Source organism: Puma concolor, chromosome E1 (genome assembly GCF_028749965.1).
Source record: "Puma concolor isolate L17-30 chromosome E1, mPumCon1.1.hap2, whole genome shotgun sequence".
NCBI lineage: Eukaryota > Metazoa > Chordata > Mammalia > Carnivora > Felidae > Puma > Puma concolor.
Genome location: NC_141680.1, coordinates 39,890,457 through 39,912,283, shown reverse-complemented (window position 1 = coordinate 39,912,283; position 21,827 = coordinate 39,890,457). Strand labels below are relative to the sequence as shown.

Sequence of the window (21,827 nt, the reverse complement as noted above, 5' to 3'; positions counted from 1 at the left end):
ACAGCCGAGTGAGGTAGAAGAGATTGAAAATCCAGGTCTTTCCAAATTCAGTATTCATGCTTTCTCCCTCATACCAGGTTCTCTTGTGTCCAAGGGACAGATTAAACCCCTGCTTAGGGTTGGATCTGTTCATAGAACAACGCTGACGTACTTCATCCTTACTCACCCTCAAAGTAATGTAATCAGAGAAATGACTTAACCGGCCATCCACTTGTAGAACCCAGGGTGAGAAGGAGTCAGTGTATTCCACAGTTTCTCCTCCAGCAGGAGACAGCAGGCTGGCCTTTATATTCAGGTCACTGAACCTGGGCAAATCTTGTCCATTCTCCTTCTCATCTCCCCTCTTTGAGGAGCAAGGAGGGGATAGAGAGGTAACAGTTCCTCCTGTCATGATATGACAGACCTCTGTTCAGCGTCTTACAGCATCTCCAAACATCTAAGGAGTCCTCATTTAATTTCATTCTCCCTCATCCTCCCAGTAATCCCAGGTGACAAAGATACCACAGTATGGGCAACCCCATTTTACAGAAGTGTAGTGACTTTTCCAGGGCCACACAACCAGAAATAGCCTGAGCCAAATTGACGCTAGAGTTTTGTTTTGTTTTTCTTAAATTTACCTCTATGCCCAATGTGGGGCTGGAACTCACAACCCTGACATAGAGTCGCATGCTTTACCGACTGAGCCAGCCAGGCACCCTAACACCAGAATGCTTGCTAGAATCCCCTAGTCCTCTTCTTTCCATAGGTAGTGGTGGGTGGGGTCCAGGCCTTGGATATTTGTCCCCAAATCGAGGATGAAGGGGGGAGAATTCTAGGTCAAAAGTCACTAGATCTGATTTTAGCTACTTTCCTCTCTCAACTCCGCATTTCTTCCTACCCTTTCCTCTCTTTTCCAAGGAGCAGGGACCTTGCCTTCTGGAAGGTCTGGGGGGATTCTAGGGACTAGGGCAGAAAGACCCCTGGGTCTCTGGGATTTCTTGTTGTCTGTGATGGGGACTCCCTTTGGACATCCTTCTCACCCCAGCCTCAGCCTCGGGTTGGCTGACCGGCGGGCCGTCACGGTCCTGTCGGAGGGAGTGGGCCCTTCCGGTTTGGTTCAAGTCAGTCTAGGCCCACACCGGGGAGAAAGGGGTTAACGCCAGGTCCCAGGATCAAAGGGATCGGGAAGTTCCGGCGGCCCCCACTGGAGTGGAATGGGCAGACCTGCTAAGTGAGAGTGGTTTGGGACGGAAACGGGGGGGCCGTGCCAATCCGCGCTTCACCTCCATCAGCGCTTGGCATCCACCGGTAAACCGCGCCCCCCCCCGCCCCCCCCCCCCCCCGCCCCAAGGCAGGGTTTCACTCCTCCCTCCACCCCTGTACCCGGAGTGAGCCACCTTCTCCCCGGGCCGGTCGGAGGCCGGCGCTCACCCCCTCCCGGAGCCAGGAGGGGCGTGCCTCCCTCCGGCTGCCCTCCCATTGTCTGTGCGGAGCCTGCTGAGGGGCTGCGAGGGGCGGGGCCGGGGCGGGCAGAGGGAGGGAGGGCGGAGGGAAGGAGGGGCAGGTGGGAGCGGAGGGGGCGGGGGGAGATGCTGAGCCTTCAGGGGCGGAGGAGGCGGCGGCGGCAGAGGAGAGAGCGGGAGGAGGGACTGGAGGCTGGAACAGGGCAGCCGAAGGCCGGGCCAGGTGGCTGGAGCGGGTGCCGGCCGCGCTGCGCTGCTCTCGGTTCCGACGGCCTCTTTCATGCGCTGAGGGCGTCCGGCTGGGCCGGGCCGGCGGCCGGAGGGGAGGCTCCTCTCCATGGTCCAGAAGACCAGCATGTCCCGGAGCCCTTACCCACCCTCCCAGGAGATCCCCATGGAGGTCTTCGACCCCAGCCCGCAGGTGAGGTGTGGTGGCCGGGCCCGAGGGCAGGGGGGCCGCTCCCGCGGACCTTGTGGGGTCGGCTCGAGGGACGCCGGGGAAGAAGGAGTTATGTGCCCGGCGAGGAGGGGCGAGGGGCGCCTGCGCGCCCCCAATCCCTGCGGGTTAATGATTGATGGGCGCTTGGCCCGGAGTTGGGCTGCGGTTTGGCGGAGCGGGGAGGGGGCGATCGGGCCTCCTGTCACCCTCGCCTCGGCTCCCCCGCGTCAGGGTCTCTGCTGCTTGGGTACCGGCTCCATGGGTTGAGAGTGGGGGTGCTGGCGGGGCAGCCGGGGGTTGAGGGAGGCTGGAGAGCGAGCTCAGGCAAAGGGGGCGACGCAGAGCACGCTCAGGGGCGCCAGGCGGGGGTGGGTGGGGCGGGGGAGGTACCGGGTGATGGCCGAGGCGATGGTCAGGGCGGTGCCAGCAGGCCTTCGGAGCCGCAGACACTGGCCTTAGAGGGTGGGGAAGGGGCCAGCCCTGGGCTAGACCCCCCCCATCCTGGCACCTCATCTACATCCTTCTTTTGGACCAGCTTCCCTACCCCAACACCCACGTTATCTTTCCTACTCCACCCCCCTCCCCTCCCCAGCCTTAGAAAACGCCTCCAAAGTTTGGAAAGTTGGATGGATGCCAACTCACTGTCCTGGAGGGGAAGACGCTGTGTTACCTGGGTGGTGGGGGGTGTCTGCCGCCCCACCCCTACTCACACTTACCTGCAACCTGGGTTATCCCCAGGAAGGGGCATTCTTGGGTGTGGTGTGTGCCCATGGAGTGACCAGCAGTATCTGGGCTGGCTGGTTAGGGTCTGGGGTGGTCGTACCAAGGGATTTCTCTGGGACAAGGCCATTCTCTAATCTGGCAACACTCCAAGGCTAGGATACCATTAACTCTTTTCTTGCCAGTGTAGAGCAACTGTAACCACCATGATAATGTGGTTGATGGGCATGGCGGTGGGGGGGGGGGGGGGAGCAGGTTAGACCTAAAAATACCTCCCTTCTCCACCCCAGGCCCCTTGGAGCCTGGAGGCAGCTGACTGGAGCCTTCCTTTCAGCTGTCCCTTGTCTCTCTGGGTGCCACTCCCTTTTCCCATCCTGGGGTGGTGGTGGTGGTGGTGGTGTGAAAGAGAGTCTGGGGCTCACTGAAGGATCCTCTTAAGTTTGTAGGGATCCTCAGTCCTAGGGGTTGGGTATTTGTCTGGTTTGAGAGAAGGGGATGGGAGGGAGGGTTTTTGAAGGGTTCCCAGGTACCCTTCTCTCCCATTTATCCATGCTCCTTGTACTCAGGCCTAAGGAACCAGAGCCCCTAATGTGATCATATCTAATCTAGCTTCTTTGGCAAAGAAACTCTAGGATTGACAGTGGGGGCAAGGGCTTGGAGGGCCTGAACCCTCAATCATCCCGCCCTACTTTGGAATGGCCTGGGGCCACGTGTGTATATGAGTTAAGGAGGGCAAGGAAGCAGCCCCCTTTACAGGAGGCCTGGAAATACCTGAATGTGTGGCCGCTCGAGAGAGGTCAGACAGGGTCCACTCCACCCAAGCCAGGAGTCCAGCCAGTGAGACTGAGCCAGCCTACCCCAGGAAACAGTGGGGGTTGTGTCCCAGGCTTGTGTTGGGGCAGGGCCGAGGGGCATTGAACTTGATGCAGCCTGGTGGGGACCATGGGGACGGGGCGTAGGCGGTGGCAGCCAGGGGTTAGACAGTGGAAGCTTGATCCCTTTCCCCAAGGGGAGGGGTGTGACCACTGATTGTGAGGAGGGGGCTGAGGAAAAGTCTTGTGGGGTCAGGTTGAGGGCTGCCCACTGGAGTGGGTTGGGGTTAGATGTTTCCTTTCTGAACACAGTTCCATGCCCCACCCCCCCCAGCCCCTTCCCCGGAAATCTAGTTTGGGGTCTCCTAGGGCCGAGAGCTGCCACTCCCCTCCCCACTCTGCGGAAAAATGAAGGCAAGATTCGGTCACAGGAAGAGCTAAGCTGGGCCTGGGTTGGCGATTCCTCTTCTCTCTGGGGGCTACAGGCATACTTGGCCCCCCTGCTCCAGCTAAGGGGGAAAGGGAGGGGGACTCTCCCCAGCTCTCTCTGCCCCCCTAACACTGCAGGCAGCCTCTCCCTTCCCAGGAGGCCTCTGCAGCCTGCCCAGCATCTTAATTAGCTTTGCTGCCTAATGAGCCTCCAGCTTCTCAGCGCCTCCCCGTTCCCAGCCTCTCTGGCTTGGTTTGGGGGTTTCCGTGTGTGCTTCCTGGGGCTCTCTTGCACTGTCCCCCACCCCAGGGCTGTGGTCTGGGCCTTCCCTCCCCTTAGGGCTGTACCATCTCAGGAAGAAGATGGGGGGAATGGTTGTTCAGATCAGGGGCTGATATTCCCAAGGCTTGGCTGTAGCTCTGGGCTTGATGGGATGAGGGTTGGGAAAGGCCCTTTCTGATTCCACTCTTGTCCCTTCCTGGCTTCTCCAGGGCAAATACAGCAAGAGGAAAGGGCGGTTCAAAAGGTCGGATGGGAGCACGTCCTCGGATACGACATCCAACAGTTTTGTCCGCCAGGTAATGGGGAGGCTGGGCTGAGAGAAAGGAGGTGGCTGGTTGGTGGAGACCAGCATTAGTGAGCTGGATCTGAGGCTTTCTCCAGGCACCCACCCCCATGGCATTTGTCACCTGCCTGGAACCACCGGATCACCCTTACCTCCATGACCTCTGCATATACTGTCAGCTGCACCCACTCCCTCAGCCCCCGCCCCGCCCCTCCCCCAGCTCCAGGCACCAGCCCCTGCTGCCTGCCTGCGTCATCTCTTTCAGGGACAGCCTGCCTCCTTCTAGCTTGCTTCGGGCTGTCACCCACTCCCCCTGCCGGCTGTCTGCTTCCATGTCCTCCCCCAGAATCTGTGACAGCGTGGGGTAGAAGCAGAGCCTAAAAAATGTAGAGCCAGGTCATCTGGGTCCCTGGAGCCCCGGGTAGGTAAGGGTCAGGGAAAGGCCCACGGCATGTCCAGCTATGACTGGTCTTTAATATGCAGAAAGTGTGTTGGTGGTGGTGAGGGCAGGAGGGAGTTGGTTTCAGAGAGCAGCACCCCTGAGCGAAGGGAGATAAGTGGATAGCTTTCTGGGGTCTTCTGTTCTCAGTCGGGAAGATGCCATTCTCCTCTGTGTTCTCACTCTCAACCCCAGGCCATCTCAGGCTCAGGGAGAGGCAGCCAGAGAGGCATGTGGTTGCTATGACTACAGAGCATCTCAACAAAGCCTGGTACCCAAAAAAGGCGAGAGAGGCTTGGGATCAGACAAGGAAAGGGAGTGTGCCAAAGAGGAAACGGGCAGGGCATATGAGGGCAGAGGACAGTAGGGAGGTCAGCCCCCCCTGGGCTGGAGAGAGAGAGAGGTGCCACGCAGATCCACCACAGATTGGAGTGAGCTCTTCTTTTTGATTCTTCTCTCTCCACGACGGTTGGCACCTGTGAGCTCAGGCCTGACTTGAGAGGGTCAGACAGGGAGCTCTTCATCCCAGCATCTTCCAAGTACACAGACGGATAAGAAGTCCTTTCTTCAGTCTTTTCCTCGTTCCTCCTGTTGCAGGGCTGGATCAGGGCCAGGGCTAGGAGGAATGACACTGTGCTCGGTGTGACGCCTCTTGACAGAGAAGGGTCTTGGTTCCTTCACTGTTTGCCACCACAGGGGATCAGACCCCAGCCTCTAATCCTTCCTCCTCTCAGCTCCCTCTCTCTGACCCCCAGTAGGTGGCGGGGAGTGGGGGAGCAGGCCTTGCCACATCTCTGAGCTAAATATACCCTAGCAGTTTGCACATGTAGCAACTCTGCTTGTAACCTGAGCCCCCCGGGGGAACGGGCAGTTTGGGCCACCCCCTAGGCCAGCAGGGCCAGGCACTGAGGGCGCCGGGATGGAGGCGCCCAGCCGGACCCTCGTAGTGGTGAGCTAGGGATGGGGTAGGGATGGGTGGGAGCAGCCCCAAAGGGAAAGCTGGCGGTGGGGGGGGTTCTCACTCCAGCCTGTCTCCTTGTCTCCTCACCATTCCTGCTCCTGCTCCTTGTCTCTGTGCGCGCATGTCTGTGTGTGTGCGTGTGTGCATATGTGTGTTAGGATCAGTACATGTCTCTCAGTCACTCTGTCTCTGGGTCTGTTTCTCTGGCTCTCTGGGCATCTGCCTCCCTGACCCTGAGTACTCCCCTCAGGAGGGGTGGAGAGTGGTAGATTAGCTGGTTTTCGCTCTCCTTCCTTTTTGTCTCTTTTCTTTTGTAAATTTTACATCCAAATTAGGTAGCATATAGTGCAACAATGATTTCAGGAGTAGATTCCTTAATGTCCCTTACCCATTTAGCCCATCCCGCCTCCCACGACCCCTCCAGTAACCCTCTGTTTGTTCTCCATATTTAAGAGTCTCATGTTTTGTCCCCTTCCTTGTTTTTGTATTCTTTTTGCTTCCCTTCCCTTACGTTCATCTGTTTTATATCGTGAAGTCCTCATACGAGCGAAGTCCCATGATTTTTGCCGTTCTCTGACTAATTTCGCTTGGCATAATACCCTCCACTTCCATCCACGTCGTTGCAAATGGCAAGGTTTCATTCTTTTTGATTGCCGAGTAATACTCCATTGTATATATACCACACCTTCTTTATCCACTCATCCATCGATGGACATTTGGGCTCTTTCCATACTTTGGCTATTGTTGATCCTTCTTGTCTCTTTTCTACCTTCCATTAGCGTCTCCACCCCCACCCCGGTCTTGGTGCCTTCACTGAGTCTCCCATTGTTGTGATCTGGCTGCTCAAGGAATGGGCAACCTCACTAGCTAATGACCAGGTCCCTCTGGGGGAGGTGGGACTTCGTTTTTTCTCTTTCCTAGGTCCCCTCCTTACCAAGCTAATGGGCATTCCTGGCCAAGTGACCTTTCATGGCCTCAGGAAAGAACCGTCACATGTCTGCAGTCCTGCTCTTTCCCCACATCACCTCCTGCCCCTGTAGCAACACCACCACTTCCCAGTCACACAAATTCACACCTCCTGGATCCTGCCCTCACGTGCCACACATCGTCAGGGACACCGACACCTAGGGCGCTCCCCTGTTTGCGCTCACGTGCCCCTCTATGCGTTCAGTCATGTATATCCAGCACATACCATAGAATGCACCCTTCTAAACACATTTGAAGTTGCACATCCAAGCACGCCTGTGAATAAGCATGTTCATTGACACTTTGGGTCTGGACAGGTTACATGTCTCACACATGTGCCCGCATCCCTGACAGAGTTTCTTGTGCTCTGGGATGGTCAGTGTGGTCAAGGCCAGCTTCCTGGCCTAGCCAGACTTCTGGGCCTGCCTTACCCCGAGCAGCCAGCAGCCCTAGTATTGGAGAGAGGGCCTGCCCCCTGTCCTGCTCTTCACTTGCCTCTTTTGCCTGCACTACCCCAGGAATCTTGGGTTCTCTTTTGTATCTCGTGAGAGCCTGAGGGTTGGGGCTCCTCTGATTCTGGCCAGAGAAGTAGGATTCTATCTTCCCTCACTGTTGAGCAGAAGATAGCAAAAGTTTTGGCGGCCCCGTCATGCAGAGCAAGAGCAGGCTGCCCTCTGCCCACAGTGCAGAGACCTCAGGCCTAAGCTGGTGGCTACTGTCCCTGGAAGGACTCGGTGGGCCTCTGCTGAGTCTATCTCAGTTGGTGCTGGGGGCAGGGGAGGGAAGGAGGAACTGGGAGTGGAGACTCGTCCCCTGGCACTCTTCCCCTGCGCTGTGCCCCTATCAGGTTCCCACCCCTCCCTGGGCCCCAAGCAGCTGTCCTTGGATCTGCCTTAACCCCCTGCTTGCTGCTGTCACCCTTCCTAGGGCCACACTTTCCCCAGGGGCCTGCAAATCTCAGTCCCTGGCTTCTCTCATCTAATGCCACCTTTTCCTAGCCCCTGTGGCATCACGCTGGGCTGGCTGGGGCTTGAGGCATCCATGATAGGTGGCTGGCACCTCTGTGCCTTCCGAGGCCCAGGAACTGGGAGGCAGTGTTGGCCCTCAGCTGGCCCTGTGTCTGTTTTTAGGGCTCAGCGGAGTCCTACACCAGCCGTCCATCGGACTCTGACGTGTCTCTGGAGGAGGACCGGGAAGCCTTAAGGAAGGAGGCAGAACGCCAGGCATTAGCCCAGCTCGAGAAAGCCAAGGTGAGAAATACAGAATCAGGGTGCTGTCCTGGCAGTATTTATCTCACCCCCAGGCCTTAGAGATGGCCTGGATAGACCCAGGGTCAAGTCTTGTCCCAGCCACTTCTTAGCTGGTGTACCCCAGGGCCTCGACGTGCCTCTGTCTTACAGCTGTAAAATGTGGGCTATAAAACTTGCCTTTTTTTTTTTTTTTTCAACGTTTATTTATTTTTGGGACAGAGAGAGACAGAGCATGAACAGGGGAGGGGCAGAGAGAGGGAGATATAGAATCAGAAACAGGCTCCAGGCTCTGAGCCATCAGCCCAGAGCCTGACGCGGGGCTCGAACTCACGGACTGCGAGATCGTGACCTGGCTGAAGCCGGACGCTTAACCGACTGCGCCACCCAGGCGCCCCAAAACTTGCCTTTTTAGATAGTATAAATAAGTGCCTGATAGTGTTTCTACATGTAATAAGAACTTGAGACTTTCTACTTCTTTCTGGAGTCATACTTCCTGGGCTAACTCTTCTTAGCTGTGTGATCTTAGGCAAGCCACTTAACCTTTCTGAACTTTAGTCTCATTCACTAAAATACAGATAATTATGGTAGTTAGCTTCTTTTTTGTTTTTTAAAAGATTTTAGTATTTTTCTTTTAAGTAATCCCTACACCCAATGTGGGGCTTGAACTCACAACCCCGAGAACAAGAGTCGCCCACTCCACTGACCGAGCTTGCTGGAAGCCCCTAGTAGTTAACTTCCTAAGGTTTTTGTGATGCATAAGTGAGGTAATGCTTGTAAAGCATGTAACACGATGCCTGGAGCAGTAAATGATAGCTACTGTCATCATTATTATTATTACTAAGAGTTTTCTGGGCGTCATTCTGGGCTAATACCTACTGTCCCACCTGGCCCCCTCCATCCTGAGAAGGCTGAAGTCAATTTTTATTTTTTTATTGTGAACTTTAACATACATACAGGAACACTACTGAAACCACTCAGTATACATTTTAGCGATCAACCAAACAAACCTCCGCATCATGCCCCCACCTCCCCCCAGCACATTACATTGTGGTTTAACCCTCTGGTTGTTATCCTTCCCATGCACCTCCTCTAGACCAAGCCGGTGGCATTTGCTGTGAGGACAAATGTCGGCTACAACCCGTCTCCAGGGGATGAGGTGCCGGTGCAGGGAGTGGCCATCACCTTCGAGCCCAAGGACTTCCTGCACATCAAAGAGGTGGAGAGAGCACTTGGTATCTGGAAGGAGGGCAGGGGGTGGGTACCAGGAGATGGGCAGCCGGAGCTCCGAGCCAAGCAGAGCTTGGCGGAATCCGCTGTGTGACCTTAGACAAATCTCTTCACGTCTCTGAGCCTCTAATTTTCCCTGGTAAAATGGGGTGGCGATGCCCAGGTCACACAGTTGTTGAGAGGGTTTGTGACGAGGTCTGGAGGTGGAGAGGCGGCATGCAGGCACACGTAGGGGTCAGCATTTACTCCTCTCCCTGCCGTTCGAGGGTAGGGCGGGCACGTGGTGGGACAGGGATGTGCTGGGGGTAGGGTGGTCCACGGCACAGGCAGAGCCAGGGGCCGGCTCTTTGAAGGTGCCGCCTCCTGGGCAGGGTTGGCGGGTCCAGTAGCTGCTGGCTCGCCACTCCAATCTCCCTCTTGGTCTCTCCCACCCCACCCGCTGTTGTTTGCAGAAATACAATAACGACTGGTGGATTGGGCGACTGGTGAAGGAGGGCTGTGAGGTTGGCTTCATCCCCAGCCCCGTCAAACTGGACAGCCTGCGCCTTCTGCAGGAACAGAAGCTGCGCCAGAACCGCCTCAGCTCCAGGTGTCTAGCTGGGGACCGCAGAGAGGCCATCCAGCTGGGACTAGGCCTCGGGGGTTGATCCACTGCCCTGAGCGCACAGAGCTGCCTCCGGCATCACCAGCGGGGCTGGAGGGTCTCCAGGGGAGTGGGGGGCAGGCAGCACGGGAGAGAACAAGGCTCCCCCACCCTGATGCCCACCCCTCCGCTCACAGCTCCATTTGCCTCTCTGCCCACACAGCAAATCAGGTGACAACTCCAGCTCCAGCCTGGGAGATGTGGTGACTGGCACCCGCCGCCCCACGCCCCCTGCCAGTGGTAAGAGCCGTTGCCACCTTAGGGAACGGGGCCGCGGGGAGGCCGTTGGGAGGAGCTCCTCGGTGGGGTGGTCTCCCATCGCCTGTCCCCTCCTCTCCCTGCAGTAGGGGGCACCCCAGTCCCGAGTCCTCCAAATACACCCAGCGGTACCCCCTCCGTGAAGAGTAGGGTACCCCCCCAGCTGGGCCCATCCGCGCCCATTCTCTCATGTCTCTCCTTCCCATTTCTTTGGTAGCTCCGTCTCTCTGCCTCCCTCCCCCACCCCACCCCCATTCATTTCTCCTAGCTCTGTTCCATTCACCTCTTCTTCTCTCTTTTTTCCCCATCCCATCCCTGCCTTCTGTACTGTGTCTCCATGTCCATCCCACTCCTCCCCACCTCGCCTCCCTCCTCTCTCCTGACTGCGGTCCAGGTAATGAAATGACTAACTTAGCCTTTGAACTAGACCCCCTAGAGCTAGAGGACGAGGAGGCAGAGCTCGGGGAGCAGAGCGGCTCTGCCAAGACTAGTGTTAGCAGTGTCACCACCCCGCCACCCCATGGCAAACGCATCCCCTTCTTCAAGAAGGTAATTCTTGCTGGGCCCTGGCAAGGGGGCGAGGGGTCAGGGCCCAGCTCTGGGGCAGGAGGACGGGACCGGGATGGATTCAGATGCCGTACCAGCCTGATTCTGTGGGGAGCAGGGCCTCCTGCCAAGGAGCAGGGAGCAGGTGGGGAATGGGCACAGCGGGCTCCACACACAACCCCACCCTGGCCCACCCCCCGGGAAGGGACGGTTCTTGCAGCTGAAACACCCCTGCTCTTGGCAGCCGGTACCCCCTGCCCCCACCACCGCTGGAATCAGGGTCTGGTGCTAATGAAACCTGGCCTCATCCCTCGCTAGCACTGGGATATTCCATGTCCTCGCCCCTGCATGCGAAGGAGACACTGGGATGGTGACCCTTCTTTGTCCTCTGTGGACTCTGTGGGTCTAGGGTGGGCTCATGAGGGTCTCCTGGCTGCATAGCAGGACGGTTAAAGGAACCTTTAAAATGGGAAGGTTCCTGGACTGCATTAGGGGTAGGAGATGGGCACCAAATTTGGGGCTGTCACCCTTCCCAGCTCTTTCCCAAGACCCAGAAAGGGGAAGGGTATGTCTGAATATTCCCAAATCCGCTGGATTGACTGTCAGCCCTCCCAGCCCTGATTTAGGGCCATCTCTGGCTCCCCCTTGGCATGGGGTCCCGTCCCCTCTCTCTGGCTCTGTCTGTCACTAACACGCATGCCCTGTTATCTCTCCTCGTCTGCCCGCTCTCCCTCCCTCTCTTGTCCTGGTTCCTTCCTTGCCCTCTGCCCCTGCCTGGGTGCCCTTCCCTCTCTCCCCCACCTCCCCACTCTTGGCAATCTCTGGACCCAGCCAAACAGAAGCAGAAGTCGGTGAGTATCACAGCTTTCTGTGTCCCCCTCCCCACCTCCTGGGATGAGCTAGTGGGACCTTCTAACACCCATTCTTGTGCCCTCCCCACCTCTCCCCCGCCCCACCCTTCTCTCACCCTCCCTGATTCTCCTTGGCCATCCCTCCCCATCCCACCTCAATCCCCACATCTGGGCTCTGGGACCAGGGGGAGGAAAGAATGCATGGGGGAGCCTGGAGGCTGGGGAAGAGGGGCTAATATCATCCCCACTCTGGGCTTTCCCTTCCCTGCTTCCCCCTCAGACAGAGCATGTGCCCCCCTATGACGTGGTACCTTCCATGAGGCCCATCATCCTGGTGGGACCGTCGCTCAAGGGCTATGAGGTAGGAGGCCCTAGAGGGGAGTGGACCCAGAGGGGCCCAGACCTCCAGAGAGATGCTACAGAATTTCATACCCCAGGCAGATCTCCTGGAAAGGCCCAGATTCCCAGGGTATCTCCCCAGAGGGCTACAGACCTACAGGCCCAGAGGGGCCTGACCCACAGGGAGACCCATTCAGAAGTATCTGGTTCCCCCCTCCCAAGACCCCCCCCCCCCGCCGAGAAGGGTTCCCCCCCCAGAGATACCACCTAGAAGAACCTTTGGAATCAGAGACCCCATTGGAAGCTCCTCACACCCAGAAAGAATTCCCCCACCCCCCCCTTAGAGGCCCATTTATCTCAGGAATTTGAGAAGAAAATAGAATGTGAGGGTGTAAATACTCAGCAGCCCACCCACACCTGACTTCTTCCCCCCCAACCCCCAACCTCAGGTTACAGATATGATGCAGAAAGCTTTATTTGACTTCTTGAAGCATCGATTTGATGGCAGGTAAGACCCCACTCTCACTCTAGTCCTGTGCTGCTGGGGATGGGCAGGGTGGCTTGAATGATGATTCTGGGACTCTTGGACTGAGGTCTAGGACTTGGAGCCTTGGGAGTGGGCAGCGGATTCTAGCCCATCCTGACCCCTCAATCCCCCTGTCCCATCCTCAGGATCTCTATCACTCGTGTGACAGCGGACATTTCCCTGGCTAAGCGCTCAGTCCTCAACAACCCTAGCAAACACATCATCATTGAGCGCTCCAACACACGCTCCAGCCTGGGTGAGCCCACCCTGCCGCCCCCCTTCCGGGCCCAGACCTGGGAAGGGAGGGAGGAGGGGGGGCATCTCCAGAAGTGTTCTATTGCCCACCGTCTCTTGGGGAGGCTCCCCTACATTCCCCCTTCCCCATGACTCCGTGTCTCCCAGCTGAGGTTCAGAGCGAGATCGAGCGAATCTTCGAGCTGGCCCGGACCCTTCAGTTGGTTGCTCTGGATGCTGACACCATCAACCACCCAGCCCAGCTCTCCAAGACCTCACTGGCCCCCATCATTGTTTACATCAAGATTACTTCTCCAAAGGTGGGTGCGGGAGCCTAACCCTAGCGGGGACAGTAGTCTCTGGAGTCGGGTGGCCTATGTTTAAACCTCAGCAACTGCTTATTAATTCTGTGACTGAATCTCCCCGAGCCTTATTTGCCTGCTCGGTAAAACTCCATCAAATGGCCATTGTGAAGATTGAGCCTAATGTGAATGCTTAGCACTTAGCAAAGTGTCTGGTATAATGTGCTTCCTCATGTATTAGCTAGTATAAATACCATTAATAGGGTCATGCAGGCCAGTCCCCTGTCTCCACTCTGGTTGACCTCCCATCCTTGGTCGAGGAAACTGAAAGAATTCTGTGCTTTTTGTTGCAGTGTCACCCAACTGCTTGGCAGTTGGGAGGTCTTTACTGTCATTTGATTTTGTCCCTTTTTGCTGCACTGTCCTCACTTGGACCTTGATAGAGATGAGTCGGTAGGAAGGCTAATTTACTTATTTTTCCTACTGCAGCTCTGTGAGTTTTTCCTCCTAGATGTTAGTGGGGGTTTGAGAAACGTGGAGGGCGAGTTCAGGTGCAGTATTTGAAGTTAGAAGATAGCGCTGGGTTCAAGTCTTTATTAATTAATTCATTAATTAAATTTTGTTGTTTGGTTGTTGTTGTTGTTGTTGTTGTTGTTGTTGTTTATTGAGCTTGGGATCTCTGGGGGATTTATTTAGCCTCAGTTTCTTCACCTATAAAATGGGAATTAAAAACCCTCCCTTGTTATCGTTGAGAGGATTTCAGGTGATAATGTAAAGAGCCCAGAGTTCTGTCTGATTCATGATGGCAACCAAGGGCGGTAACTCTCATTTCATGATGCTACCCAGTTCCTTAACCCTAACCTTTCTGAGTCCTCCGTTTCTGTTGAGCTAAAAGGGAATGATAGGATTTAAGTACCTCCTGGGGTGGTTGAAAGGATCAAATGAAATAATGGATACAAAAGCACTTTGTGAGCTAGAAAGTAACAGATACTTCAATTTCTCCCACTGGGCGCTGAGGTTGAGGGTGGGGACTCTGGAGCCAGAATGCCCAGAGTTTACCAGCGTTGCTGCTCCCCAGCTCTGTGCTCCTTTGGCAAACCCCCTAACTCCTCTGTGCCCGCTTCCTCGCCTGCAAAGTAGGGATCCTCAAATGGTGGTGGTGAGGATTGCATAAGTGAATTAACCAGGCAAAGTGCCTGGTACCTACCAAGTTCTACAGCTATTAACTTTTTTATTTTTCTTTTTTTAAGATTTTTGTTTTGAGATAATTCCAAGTCTAGAGAAAAGCTGCCAGAATAGTACCAGAACTGCCATTCTTTTGACTGCCCTTCACTCAGATTCACTCATTTTTTAACAGCTTTATTGAGATAATCCCCACACCGTTCAATTCAGCCATTTAAAGTATATTATTCAATTTTCTTCAGATTCACTAATTTTGGACACTTTGCCACACTTACTTTATCTTTCTGTACATATGTATTATGTTATATGTATATATATTTATTCTGGACCATTTGAAAGTAAATTGCGGATATCATGTCTTTATTCCTAAATACCTCATCATGTATGTTTTAGCAGCGAGGATGTTAATTTATATAACCATAGTACAGTTGCCAAATTCAGGAAATATTATATTTTAAAATGTTTATTTATTTTTAAATGCTAATTTTTTAATTTTATTTTTGAGAGACAGAGGGAGAGAGACAGAGAGAGCGAGAAAGAGAGAGAGAGAGAGAGAGAGAGAGAGAGAGAGAGCACGGGTGGGGGAGGGGCAGAGAGAGAGGGAGACACAGAATCCGAAGCAGGCTCCAGCCTTCCAGCTGTCAGCACAGAGCCCGAGGCGGGGCTCGAACCCACGAACCATGAGATCATGACCTGAGCCGAAGTCGGACACTCAACCGACTGAGCCACCCAGGCGCCCAAATGTTTATTTTTAAGAGAGAGAGTGCGCATGCATGAATGAGGGTAGGGGCAGGGAGAGAGGGGGACAGAGGATCTGAAGCAGGCTCTACGCTGACAACAGAGAGCCACTGACAGCAGAGAGCCTGATACGGGGCTTGAACTCGAGAACTGTGAGATCATGACCTGAGCCAAAGTCGAACACTTAACTGACTGAGCCACCCAGGCGCCCCAAGAAATATTGTAAAACAGTCTGTCATTTTTCATCAGTTGTCTCAATAATGCCTTTTCTGGCAATTTCCCCCTCAACCCAGTATCATGTGTTGCATTTAGTTGCTTTATCTCTTTAGCATTCTTTTTTTTAAACGTTTATTTATTTTTGAGACAGAGAGAGAGACAGAGCATGAACGGGGGAGGGGCAGAGAGAGGGGGAGACACAGAATCGGAAGCAGACTCCAGGCTCTGAGCCATCAGCCCAGAGCCCGACGCGGGGCTCGAACTCGCAGACTGCGAGATCGTGACCTGAGCTGAAGTTGGACGCTTAACCGACTGAGCCACCCAGGCGCCCCTTTTTAGCATTCTTAAACTGGAACATTTCCTCAGCCTTTCCTGGATTTTCATGACACCGACATCTTTAAAGAGTACAGATCACTGATTTAGTAGACTGTTCCTCAGTATGGGTTTGCTTGATATTTCATTGTGATGAGGTTCAGATTTTGCATTTTTGGTGGGAATAGCACCAGAGCAATGTGTCTCTGTTGTGTACTTGGTGATGTTAACTTTGATCCTTTAGTTAAGGCTGTGGCTTTATGTTTAGCTATTATTTGCCATCATCACTGGTAAATATTATCGTTATTGAGATGAGAGTAGCAATCGTGGCTCCCTAATGGGATTATTGTCTGGACAAAACGAATTGACCACGTAGAAAGCACAGCATGGTGCCTGTGTAGAGCAAGTGTCCCATAAAGGCTGGCTGCTGCTGTTAACGTGGAGATGTCTGCCTGGAGAATGAAGCTATGAAGAAGGTTAGAGGGTTCAGGAAGGAGAATCACCCTCTTTCAAATAGCCACTTCCCAGGAGAGCCTGAGCATTGTGGTAGGACGGACACGGGGCAGGGGAGGTCATTTCTGAAGACGTGGCCAGGGCTGAGAGTCCTCTAACATCCCCCCGGCTCTGACACACTGGGGCCAACCAGGACCTGCCTCTCTGATAGGATGTGTTGTGGGGTCCCTCTAGCTCCTCTTCTCTCCTCCCAAACCAGGTACTTCAGAGGCTCATCAAGTCCCGAGGGAAGTCTCAGTCCAAACACCTCAATGTCCAAATAGCGGCCTCAGAGAAGCTGGCGCAGTGTCCCCCCGTGAGTGCTCAGACCCAGGGAAAGGGAAAGGGGGACATTTGGGTTGTCCTGTTTCCTCCGGCCTGCGTCAGAGACAGAGTGACCAAGAGCACCAGGGTGGGGTCTGTTAGAGTGCCCTGGTCTTGAGGGGAAAAGGGTGCTGGACCCCGGAAGCACCACTTCTCTGTGGGGAGACAGGCCCCTCTTCCAGCTTTGGTTGCCTTCTACCTAGAATGAGAGAGTCAGGCTATTCTGGGTGCCAAGACCTTTGGTAGTTCTGACAATGTATGTATCTGAGAGTCCTCCTCTTCCTGGACATCCAGAGGTTTCTTTTTAACTTTGTCCTTCAACCCTTTGACTCCACCCACTGCACCCAGGCCACACCCCTCACCCCCTTGGTCACGCCCAGCTCATCCCAGCCCTGCCTCCTAACCCCGCCTCCACAGGAAATGTTTGACATCATCCTGGACGAGAACCAATTGGAGGATGCCTGCGAGCACTTGGCCGAATACTTGGAAGCCTATTGGAAGGCCACACACCCGCCCAGCAGCACTCCGCCCAATCCGCTGCTGAACCGCACCATGGCTACTGCAGCTCTGGCCGCCAGCCCCGCCCCTGTCTCCAACCTCCAGGTACAGGTGCTCACCTCACTCAGGAGAAATCTCAGCTTCTGGGGCGGGCTGGAAGCCTCGCAGAGGGCCAGGTCGGTGCCCCAGCAGCAGGAGCACGCCATGTAGGTGTCCCATCCATCTCCCCTCCTGCCCAAGGCTCGGGACTGGAGCTCAGGGAACATGGGGAAGGAAGGGAAGAGCTTTATTTTGTAAAAAATGTGGTGAGTGGCAGCTTCTGGTGTCTGTGGTTTTTGATGGGTTTGGGGCTGGCTCGTGGTGCCTCCCTGGGCCTGGTCCCATAGGACTGTATCTGCTGCCCTAGGGGATTTTGGATATGAGGCCTGACTGGGGCCTTATTATGAGACAATTGACTAGGAAGAAAACATAAGGAAGACTGGTGTTTTCATTCACTGGACTCCACACTCATTTTATTTTTATTTTTATTTATTTTTTAAAGTAATCTCTGCACCCAGTGTAGGGCTAGAACTCACGACCCCCAAGATGAAGAGTCACATGCTCTACCAACTGACCCAGCCAGGTGCCCCCACACCCATTTTAGACGCCACAGAGGTCACAGCATTTTAGACCCAACAGAGCTAGGGCCCTCAGACCCAGGGAATCCCACGGAGCCGGGCCATTAAACCCAAAGAGACTGTCTCCTCTCCCAGAGCCCTAATCCCAGGAGTTTCCTCAGAGGGGCCCCAGAATGAAGTATCTTCTATGAGTTGATGCCATACCTTCCATGCTTCTCCCGGTGAAACACATTCCAGGGAAGGCCCTCCTGTGGGTGCCCTGCCCTGGCTCAGCCTCCTCCCATGGGAGCTGCTTCCCATCTCTGAGCTTGCACCACTATTTGGTTCTAGATTAGAGCCAGGAGAAAGCCAAGAAATCATTCTAAGACCATTGCTTTTCAAATTTGTTTTCAGTAACAGCCCATTTGTTCATTGCAACTTACAAGGAACCTTGCTCTACTCGGAGGGAGCTGGTGGCTTAGCTTCCATTTCACCTCCTCAGGGACCCCTGAAGCACTTTGTGCCCTTCCCACTCCACCCTCGGTCTCCAGGGAACAGTTTAGAAACTGCTGGTCTAATCCCTATCACACCACCACAGAGAAACTGAGCCATAGAGAGGAGAGTCATTTGCTCAGGGTCACACAGCTTGAAGTGGCAGGGGATGGGACCAGAACCCAGGCCTTCTTGCACCTCACCCAACCACCTCCATGGTGACAGTGACCATCAGATCACCTTCATGTGGCATTTGGTGCTGAGGATGTTGGGCCACCTCATTGTTTCTACTGGGGGATAGAGACCCATTGGCTTTCTCCAGCCTGCTGCTTCGATCTTTGCTGGGGGCACACGGGAATCTCATCAACCTTGGAAACTATGTTCTCTGACTAGGGACTGGCTAGGGGAAAGCGTAGGGGTTCTGGAAGCCTGCGGTTGGGGTCTGGTTTGGGCTGAAGGAGCTGGGGTTAGTGAGCTCTGAGCTGAAATTCCCTGAGTATATTTGGAAGACTGGGGCAGTGACTAACCCAATCAACCACTAACAAGTGGCAATACTAATGAGCTGTTAATGATGATTTAGCCCAAGACAGCATTAATGACGTGCAGTGAGGAAGCAATGACAAATTGTTCGTGGGCTCTCTACCATGGTTACCGGAAGAGTTCATGCCTCCTCATGTCTTATGAATGTTGGGTGCCTCCCGTCCCAATAGAGGAGCAAATGCCCTGAGGTCTGTCCTCTGGCTGGGCTGTAGAGCCGTTTGCCTGACTGCCCATCCCCTAGAGCCAGTACCCACGTCCTGTAGCCAGGCTGCGTATCTTGGTGCCGTTACTAACCTGCCTTGCTTTGTTGTGTCTCTTTCACCCCTGCCTGATCTGCATGGTGTGTGCTGTCCGTCTGCTAACCAGGGACCCTACCTTGCTTCCGGGGACCAGTCGCTGGAACGGGCCACCGGGGAGCACGCCAGCGTGCACGAGTACCCGGGGGAGCTGGGCCAGCCCCCAGGCCTTTATCCCAGCAGCCACCCACCAGGCCGGGCGGGCACCCTTCGGGCACTGTCTCGCCAAGACACGTTTGATGCCGACACCTCTGGCAACCGAAACTCTGCCTACACGGAGCTGGGAGACTCATGTGTGGACATGGAAACTGACCCCTCAGAGGGCCCAGGGCTTGGAGACCCTGCAGGGGGCAGCACCCCACCAGCCCGGCAGGGATCCTGGGAGGATGAGGAAGAAGACTGTGAAGAGGAGCTGACCGACAACCGGAACCGCGGCCGGAATAAGGCCCGCTACTGCGCAGAGGGTGGGGGTCCAGTTTTGGGGCGCAACAAGAATGAGCTGGAAGGCTGGGGGCGAGGTGTCTACATCCGCTGAGAAGCAGGGGCCACACAGTGGGGGGAAGGGCTCTGAGCCCGGGGGAGGGGCGGGACAGAGGGGCTCACCACAGGGATGTATCCTTCCTCCAGGGGGCGCTGTCTCCCACCTTTCAGATGCCTTTGCTCGATTTTTGGGGTTTCTTTGGTGGTAGCATCCCACCTCCTGGGATAACTTTAAGCCCCAACTGTAGGTTTTTCACTTACCTGCTGTGGATGGATAGGGGGATGCCCACCTTTCTGCAGTGTCCCCTTTTCCCCACATCAGGGGGCTCTCTCCCCTCACTCCCAGAGAAAAGGTGCACTTCCTTAACTCTACTTTGGGCTCTAAATAAGGGTCCTACATGGGGTAGCCCTTTCTTTCCCCAACCTGGAGTATTTGGGAAGGGTGGGGGGCTTTTCCTGGAGAGGGAGACCACAGACTCTTTCCCACGAGGGCTCTCTTCCCCAAACCCCAGGTCCAGAGTCCTTCACCGTGCCCACCCCTTCCCCAGCTTCCTGGCAGCGTTGTCTGGTGGGTGGAAGCTATGGAACGGAAGCCCCATGGGGAGCTTGTCTTGGGGAGGGGTCTGGGTAGAAGGGGACAGGCATCAGATGTAGTGCCCTCTGCCTGCCCAGGACCTAGACCCCTGAGGAGTGGGCAGCCCGAGACACTGCTACCCACCCCACCACTTCCATGCCTCAGCCTTCGCCTACCCCAGGAATGAGCTTTGCCTACAACATCCTTTGCCTACTGCCGTCTGAAGAGGGGGGCCCCTCTGCGTCTGAGCCCCCCAACCTGTTTCACCTGGGTGTGGCACCCATGGAACACTCTAGTCCGCCTCATTTTGAAACCAAAAAACTGCTCCTTCACTCTCACCCGGAGGCCCCAGGGGAGAGGCCCTGGGGGTGGGTGCCCAAGAGGCGATCACCACCCCAGCGGTTGCCTCGGGACCTCGGATCTCCCCTGGGGGGCTTGGCTGCTGCTGCTGCTGCTCCGGATTTGCCTCTTGTGACCCTGTCCTTTACCCATGTCCACTCCCTCTAGGAGAGGCCTTGGTACCCCCTCTGCCCTGGAGTGTCCCTCTGCCTAGCATCCCTACAGCCCAGCAGCCCTGCCCCTCTCCAGCACCCAGCTGGGCCAGAGAGAGCCGATTGTGCCAACGAGGACTGGGCCCTGCCCGGCTGCCCGCCTCAGGGATGGGCACCTCATGCCTGTCTCGCCACCTCCTGTGCCAATGTTGTCCCACCCCCCCCACCTGGGGTGGGGTGCAGCTTCCACTTACTGGTTAGAAGACACCACTGCCCAACCTTCCTCCCTCCCTGTCTGGTGTCCTGTGCCCCCATCTGTCTGTCTGTTTGTCTGTACTCCCCTAGAAGTATTTTGCCACGTATAAAACCGCCGTCCTGTCCTTTGCAGCTGCCTCCCGAGCCTGCTTTTTTTGTTCCTGTCACACGGCGGCCAGCCGGGCCTGTGGGAGTTGCCCACATGCAGGGGGAGAGGTAGAGGTGGGCACAGGAAGCTGTGCCCCAAGTTGTTTACTCAGCAGGAGAGACGGTACTTCGTTTTGTGGCTCTGATGCATTATGATCAAGCTTGATGGGAGCTGTGTGGCCAGTTTCCCCTTCCCATTCAAGCCAGCCCCAAGTCTTAACCTGTTACCCCGTAAGTAGAGCCAGGAAAAATGCAAAGCTGAGGTGGAGAAATGGGGTGTCGCGGGCACTATTCAGTGGGTAAGATCCAGACCCACTGGCACGATGTCTTAAGGGCATGTGCTCGTTCTTCTGCTCCTGTGGCCTCTACTGCTTCCCAACACCTGAGAGAGAGCGGCTGAGTTCCTACCAGCTCCCTCATCCACTGATGCCCCGCTAGCCAGCTTTGGGAGAGGGGAAGAGGTCTACTTGGGGGGCGGGGGAGAGAGAACAGGGACTCCCCCAGCCCCAGCCTGAGAACATCAAGAGGGACAAAGTCAGCAGGTGACATTACCAGCTGGCAGGATGTGGACCTCTGACCGTTGTGACTGCTCTCACCTGTGTCTCCCTCACATGGCACTCGCCATGGCATTTCTCCATTCTCTTGGTTCTTGTTTCTGGGATGGTGGACCTGGGGAACTAGAGCTCCTGGGTCCCTCATCTGAATGCTTCTGCCCAAAGTGTGTGTGTGTGTGTGTGTGTGTGTGTGTGTGTGTGTAGAGCAACAGACATCTAGGCCTTTCAGGTGAGGGGTTAACAGACCCAAGTGACTGGCCCAAGGTCCCTGGGAGTTGATGGCAAAGACTGCTGGGATTGGGTTCCAGTCTCTGCCTCCCAGCCTAGCTCTCACCCCACTGCCTTTCAATGGAATCAATCCTTTACTCCTTTCTGAACATTTATTGAGCACCTACCAAGTACCAGGCCCAAGTCTGAAAGGGAGCCGCAGACAATTCAGGACATCATGATGAGCTCTCTGCTGTGAGAAGCACTGGGTTCTGTGGGAACCTGGAAGAAGGGTAATGCCCTTAACCTGGGGAGGACAGGAGAGGCTTCTCAGAGGAGGTGAGGCTCGAGTGGAGTCTAGAAGGCTGGTTAGGAGTTAGCCTGGGGGGAAGTGTTCAAGGCAGAGGAAGCGGGTGGCATGCGTGGCATCTTCTTGGCACTTCACAGGCAAAGTGTGCTTTCAAGGTGATGGTCAGAGGGGGG

General features: G+C 55.3%; 1 protein-coding gene across 4 annotated transcripts; it reads left to right on the top strand.

Annotated features, from left to right (window-relative positions):
• The first annotated feature begins 1,596 nt into the window (after positions 1–1,596).
• On the top strand, positions 1,597–20,568 carry CACNB1 (calcium voltage-gated channel auxiliary subunit beta 1). 4 transcript variants are annotated; one of them, XM_086687179.1, is made up of 14 exons: positions 1,597–1,863; positions 4,335–4,421; positions 7,905–8,024; positions 9,118–9,240; positions 9,704–9,840; positions 10,058–10,134; positions 11,530–11,549; positions 11,830–11,910; positions 12,338–12,396; positions 12,561–12,670; positions 12,817–12,968; positions 16,111–16,206; positions 16,632–16,817; positions 18,707–20,568. In XM_086687179.1, exons 1-14 carry the CDS (start codon positions 1,780–1,782, stop codon positions 19,169–19,171), a joined length of 1,797 nt encoding a protein of 598 aa, XP_086543305.1. In that variant the 5' UTR covers positions 1,597–1,779; the 3' UTR covers positions 19,172–20,568. The 4 variants fall into 4 exon arrangements, with proteins under 4 accessions (XP_086543305.1, XP_086543304.1, XP_086543307.1 ...); XM_086687178.1 differs by lacking the exon at positions 11,530–11,549 and adding an exon at positions 10,547–10,701 and having other exon boundaries at positions 1,598–1,863; XM_086687181.1 differs by lacking the exon at positions 18,707–20,568 and having other exon boundaries at positions 1,600–1,863; positions 16,632–17,027.
• The last annotated feature ends 1,259 nt before the right edge of the window (positions 20,569–21,827 follow it).

What these genes read in the sequence shown, in the direction of transcription:
- CACNB1 (XM_086687178.1), top strand. Translation starts at nt 1,780, where the DNA reads ATGGTCCAGAAGACCAGCATGTCCCGGAGCCCTTACCCACCCTCCCAG. An exon ending in ACTTCCTGCACATCAAAGAG is followed by an intron (nt 9,241 to 9,703) that starts GTGGAGAGAGCA and finishes TGTTGTTTGCAG; the next exon opens with AAATACAATAACGACTGGTG. An exon ending in AGCTGGCGCAGTGTCCCCCC is followed by an intron (nt 16,207 to 16,631) that starts GTGAGTGCTCAG and finishes CCGCCTCCACAG; the next exon opens with GAAATGTTTGACATCATCCT.